The sequence below is a fragment of the Perna viridis genome, chromosome 1 (assembly GCF_037379345.1).
Source record: "Perna viridis isolate PV_CMFRI_1.1 ecotype Kerala chromosome 1, ASM3737934v1, whole genome shotgun sequence".
In the NCBI taxonomy this organism is placed as follows: Eukaryota; Metazoa; Mollusca; class Bivalvia; order Mytilida; family Mytilidae; genus Perna; species Perna viridis.
The window spans coordinates 52,897,123-52,903,710 of NC_142445.1; the positions used below are offsets into that span (position 1 = coordinate 52,897,123).

General features: G+C 34.1%; 1 protein-coding gene across 4 annotated transcripts in view; it reads left to right on the forward strand.

Annotated features, from left to right (window-relative positions):
* The window catches only part of LOC148629336 (uncharacterized), an 11,328-nt gene extending 5,796 nt beyond the window's left edge, over positions 1-5,532 (forward strand). The window contains exons 1-3 of one of the 4 annotated variants that reach the window (XM_088548542.1): positions 633-723; positions 2,555-2,597; positions 3,365-5,532. In XM_088548542.1, the coding sequence (XP_088404668.1) occupies positions 3,444-5,513 (2,070 nt within the window). In that variant the 5' untranslated portion in view covers positions 633-723; positions 2,555-2,597; positions 3,365-3,443 and the 3' untranslated portion in view covers positions 5,514-5,532. Of the gene's footprint in view, positions 1-632; positions 724-778; positions 893-2,294; positions 2,320-2,554; positions 2,598-3,364 lie in introns of those variants that run through there. The other 3 variants (XM_088548533.1, XM_088548552.1, XM_088548524.1) reach the window with 3 other exon arrangements.
* The last annotated feature ends 1,056 nt before the right edge of the window (positions 5,533-6,588 follow it).

Genomic DNA, 6,588 nt, shown 5'->3' on the forward strand with positions numbered 1-6,588 from the left:
GCTATACATATGCCCAAGTTCGATACACCAGGGGCTATAGATAAGCCAATATTTGATACACCAGGGGCTATACATAAGCCATGTTCTGATACACCAGTTGCTATAGATAAGTCAGGGTTTGATACACCAGACGCTATACATAAGCCCAGGTTCGATACACCAGGAGTTATACATAAGCCAAGGTTTGATACACCAGGAGCTATACATAAGCCCAAATTCGATACACCAGGGGCTACACATAAGTAAATGTTTGATACACAAGGAGCTATACATAAGCCATGGTTTGTTACACCAGGAGCTATAGAGAAGTCAAGGTTTGTTACACTAGGGCCTATACATAAGCCAAGGTTTGATACACCAGGAGCTATACAGAAATCCAAGATTGATTGACCAGAAGCTATACATAAGCCAAGGTTTGTTACACCAGGGGCTATACATAAGTTAAGGTTTGATACACCTCGAGCTATACACAAATCAAGGAGCTATACATAAGGAATGGTTTGATACACCAGAAGTTATAGATAAGCCAATGTTTGATACACCAGAAGTTATAGATAAGCCAATGTTTGATACACCAGAAGTTATAGATAAGCCAATGTTTGATACACCAGAAGTTATAGATAAGACAATGTTTGATTCACTATAAGCTATACATAAGCCAAGGTTTAGCTTTCTTATCAATATGAATTTAAATATCATTTCTACTGGAACTTAGCGATAAAGGTAAGGTCACACTGAAGCTCTTTTATTTAAATATCAGTTCTAAATCACATTATAACAAAATAATGGGAGATTTTAATTTTGACAATTTAATTGTCCTCTATTTGCCATTCGCACCTTTGGTCGTTACATTTTGCTGGGATTTTTTGTGTAGGAATCGTACGTATAAATGGTAAGGATGACATTAAAGTGTTTATAGGTAAAATTCTTTTGAATGTCAAGTATTTAACAATAACAAGAAAATTTGACAGCTTTACAAAATATTTTGTCGTTTTTTTTTTCTACTATAAGCTTCTTGCATTGACCGTGTAAACACATTCTTTTAAGATACAATTAAATGCCTTTACGTTGCTGTTCAAACAAAAAATAGTCCTTAAAAATTTTCCATAGAGTTTTGGTAGACCAGTTTTAATAGAATACAGTTTATTTGCCCTTGTATGACTTGGAACTACTATTCATTTCAATGAAAAAAAAATGAAATAAAGGAAACACAATTTGTGTGTTCAATTAACAACTATTACAGTTGAATTTTTCTTTATAGTTGGTGATTTTTGTTAACTAACATTTGAAAATGTGAAAAAGGATACTCCTTCTTACATGACCCTTGATTAGTAAAGTTTTTACTTCCCCTGTCGTGTTAATTCTGGTAAGTGCACTTTGTTAAACTTTATAAGTCAATGAAAATTGAAAGTATTCGGATTTGGATTGATCTCCTTTGCCGTGCCTTCTTCGCACTAAGCTTAAGCAAGGTTTAAGTCATGCGATTGATAAAATTAATGACCATTCCTCTATTATGGTTTGTGTATAGTTATTCAGACTAATTGATCGACAGGAATAGTAACTTAAATCCGTTTTCAATCATTAAATATTGAAGAGATATTTTTGAAAAATCCAAATATTTACAGGCGATCAATACAATATGAGAATTAGACTGGATTTACTACTGATCCTCTAACATAAACTCCAAAGCCCTTACAGTAACATAGGGAATCGTTCAAACCTTAATGAAAAGAAGTGATTCCTTTCCTATTTATATTGTATATCATATAAGATAAGTCGTTAACGTATCTAGAATGGAATTTATGTAAAATAAATTTTGTGTGTAGTAATGTTTTTTAGTTTCCCTATTACCGTTTTATTAGTTTCGTTGGCTTAAAAATCATGTAGTTGAATTTAAGAACGTTTCTTATAAGGTTCTATGTCACACTGGAAATGTTTCCCAAAATCGTGGTAGGATATGAAAAGGATATTTTATATAAATCCTGAAATGTAGTGTCTCCTCTATCACATCCCTCAAAAAGTGTATCATCCTTAATTACACGTCTGTTTTATTTATTACTTCGTGATAGTGTAAGGTGGAAATGATTGATTGATTGATTGATTGTTGGGGTTTAACGCCCGAGCAGCAATATTTCAGCTATATTCAGGCGATGAACATGTAATGGATAAAGGGAAAATGAGTACATATTAAATGCATCCTTAAAATGTTTACCTTCGTATAAAATCATTCGACAAACATTTATACCAATTTAATTTGTTTCAATCAAAGGTTGTAAAGAAAACTCGTAGACATCAAATATTTTAGGGCTTTTAAACGGAGTGAGTGCAAATTTTGTAACAACCTACTTCTTGGGTTTGGAATTATATTTTAGTTATTTTAAATCACAATATACTGAGAAATTTTAAGTTCTGACAACCTGTAAGAAATTGAATTTTTTTAATCTGGTAGTGATATGGATATGATTGTTATTAAATAACACTCGATGTGATCGTTTTAAGAAAGGATATCTTCAAAGTAGTATAAATTTCTCATTTATATGTTTGTACATTACAGGGTTCTTGAGATAGACAATATATTTATCAGGGAAGCATAAGAGGTAAGTTTTGATCTTCCTACACATACGCAGTAATTTCATTAAGTAGTTGAGATTTAGGATGTGGTCATATCAGTTAAAAAGCACATATTTGGATAAGTATTTACACCGCTTAGCCGTTGAATGGCATGAAATCATTAGTAAAATCGATGTATAGTTATAGTAAATTATTTCCTATCATCTTTACCTTTAAAACGTTCTTTTTTCCCCAAGCTTTGCTTTGGTATAAGTTGGAAAAAGTGTTAAATTAGATTAAAAAATAACATCTTCAGAAGTCTGTATGTCTTCGGGTCTTATATAAGAACTCAGTACGATATGTAAATAAAAGCGATGTGTTTGAAGTAGTCTATGCTGTTCACACTAACTTACAATACAGTAGGAACAGTTTCTATAATTTATTATCCTTCAATAAACTATAATGGATCTTAAAGTGACCCCAGTTGTTTGCTTAACTATGTAAACTTTGTTTTCTTCGATTGAAAGTTAAGTATATTGGCTTTACTTAGGACAACATTGACCCATTTAAGTATATAGTTACACGGTTTTGAGGAAAGGGGGAGAAAATGATGAAATAGGTCAGAACCCCCATTTTATGGTGGGAGCCAAAAAAAAAAACAAAAAAAAAACAAAAAAAAAAAAACTCCTAAGCACGCACTTGTTCAATAATAGTATACAATTCAATTGAATTTGTATTTACAAATGACCAGTCCTACAGTTAAAATAAACATACTCTTATTAAAAAGTTTACACTTTTTTCTTCCTTTTTACAGGTCATGGAAAAAACGGAGCTTAACAAAAATAAAGATAATAAATAATTTTCAAATAACATACGATGCAGGCATAACGAATATGGCCGATGTGACCGCACTTAGAACACAATCTGCTGGAAGGGTTTACCCATTAAAAGAAATTCGTGATAATTATCCGTATCACCGTAAAACCCAATATGATCCTCGAGTCACTAACTCAGCCTCAGCCGTACTCCGGGGCGATAATAGTCCGCGAAGGTTCAAAGATCTGAAGGAAAATTATCAACAGGCTACGTTGATTAACATTGTAGCATCGGTGAACAATGAAGACCAAAAGCCCCAACCAGCCGTGGAATCGCCAAGTGCCATTGATGTTCTGTCAAATATATTCTTTCAGAGGGAGAGACAAATATCAATTCCTAAGCCTCAGATTTTCGTTGAGGTTCCACAAAAATTCTCAAAAAAGAAGCCTATTTTTAATAGAATTTCTGGACATCCATTGACGGAAAAGGACGTGTATGAAAACAGGAGAAAAATGTCAACGATGCCGAAAGCAAGGCCAATATCACGCGAAATAACCTCGACACCAAGACAAGAGAGTATCAAAATAGCAGTTTCATTACAGAAGAGTTCAGATGAAACAGGAAGTGTCGACGGTTCCAAGGAGTGGATATCTTCACCTGCAAAGGTCAAACAAGCAAGGTCAAATAGTCCACGACATCGATATGTCACCCTAAAAAAGAAACACGAGCGTGTGGTTACCTCAATTTCCACTTGTGAGGCCATCGATATATTGGAAGCTAACGAGTCGATAATTCAGCCGAAAGCAACGTATATAGCATCGACTCGTGACAATATATCGTCGCCGAATCAGGACGTTTATCGTGCCAAATCCTTGCCAGCTTTATTCCCTGTGAAAAGGAGAAAGTCATCAGACTCTCAGAACGGATCAACCGAGAAAAATAGTAATAGCAATGCTAACCCGTTTAAGCAAACACCTGTTAAGTCGTATGGAGGAATGCCAAATTTACTCATGGGCAAAACAATTCAAACGAAATCTAATACTGAAACGTCAGATAGTGGAGAAGAAACAAAAACAGCTACAAAACCATCAAGTGCACTAAACGAAAATAACTCTAAACCTCAACTAAAAGAAGAGAAACTTAAAGAAAAAACTTTTAGAATAAACCAAGAAAGAAAAGAAAATATAACATTGTCGGGACGATCGATTCCAAATCCAAGACCATCATCTTTTCAGACACAAAGATCTTCTAGGCACCCGGAAACGGATTTACTGTATGAAACAGTAGACCATTTAGACGAGAAAAAAGTTGTCCTTAAACATCTAGACAAACAATTTGAGGATTTAAGGAAGCATATTTCTGCAAAAATGTCAAACTTAAGTGAGGGAACTAGTATGCTTTCAGAGTCTTCTTCCGACTTGGCTTCATATAATTTAGTCGGAAAAGCATTTAAATCTAGCTTAAGTATGACTAGTTCTAATAACAAACAGACTAAGCAAAAATCAACTAAAAGAGTAACGTTCGCAGACGACACGGAAGAAAGAACAATTGTAAGTGAAAAGACAGCATTAAGCTACGACAACGAAAGAGCCCTGCTCAACGCGCGACTAAGTCAGAGTAGGCCACTGCAAAAGAACAACAATAAAAAACAAACAAAATCATTGAATGAAAACGAAATAACAGGTCTAAAACATAAGGTTATTCCTAGTGTTAGTCAAATGGAAAACAAAAAGAAAAGTGACTTCATAGACAACATCCGCATTTCAGGTATGATGCCAGCTAACGGGCTTATACGAAGTTCATCTCGTGCTTCTGACACAAACCGATCTTTGGTGTCTGAAGCTGACACTATCATGGCGGAGGAAGCTGCAAGGGAGTGGAATGGAGAAGACGTTGATGTCACAAGTCGTGACAGAACGGAAATTCCGCTTAACCAGGGTGCATCTTCTTTTTATCCAAATGCTTTGGACGATGATGTAGATTCTTTTGAAAGTGACGATGATTTTTCTGGAACAATGGAGTCGTATAGAGTGTTGAAGGCAATAGATCTTGGAAAACTTTCAAATTATCAGCATAGAAAACTTAAAAATGTTTCTCATAAGCATGATTCACCTACAACACATTTTGTCAAAGTAAAGGTCAAATAAAAATACGTTTAATTATTTACCAATGCCACATTACGAGAGAAAAATACTCATTTCAATTACAGATAGTAGTTTACAAAGCAGCATTGCGTGACATATTTAAATAAACGTGAAAAAATATTGTAAATTTCACATTCGTACGATTTATACGTTTTAAGTAGTATACAAATTACCACATTTATTTTATTTTATCGATAAATATCCGGAGATCTGAACGATTTACTGAAGGGCTCTTGATCACGACTTGTGTAAGGATTTAACTATGATTACTTCATTTGCCAAATCTCTGGTCTAGGCTATTGATCTAGGCTTAGTAATTTTACAGACCGTGTAGCCATCCATAATGTCTAACAATCAATCTTGATATCTTCTTATTAAATAATTTGTGAAAATTGTGCCAAAGTCTACACTACATTTGTCAAATCTTACTGACAAATATCTTGTAAAACAATACATAGTTAAAACATACATGCAAACAACACAGAACAAAAATGGAATTAATAACTGTAACATATTGTGAAATATAGTAATTAATGTTTTAAATCATGCGCATACACGAAGAGCCAATATCTCTCAGAATAAAAAAGTGACTAAGTCTGCATAGAATATAGGTCATTTGTTTGTGCAAATAAAACTGATTTAAATTGGTTCCAAAGGTGTCAAATTAGTCGATGAAACACTTGGAAAAGTGCGAAACAAAGGATGATATAGGACACATTAAAAACCAGAATAACGTCCAAAGCCAGGAAAGGGAGGTGCCTACATCAACATAACAAGGCACAATGCATTGAAGAAATCGATCGTTTTTAAAACACCATTGCGCTGAAAGTGACTAAACCAGACAAATCTATTAAAAACTTAAAAAAAAAATAAAAGTATACTTGTACATCATGAGCAATGTTTCGTTATAGCGTTATAGTGGGAACCAATAATTGGCAATTCGATCGTTCTGTGAATCACAGCGCTGATGTGACGTGTAGGTCCACACGAACGTCCACCGCTAGTGATGTCTTAGTTAAGACATGGAGTTAAATATAGATCAAAATCCTTGGTTAAGATTATAAAAAATCAGAGTTGC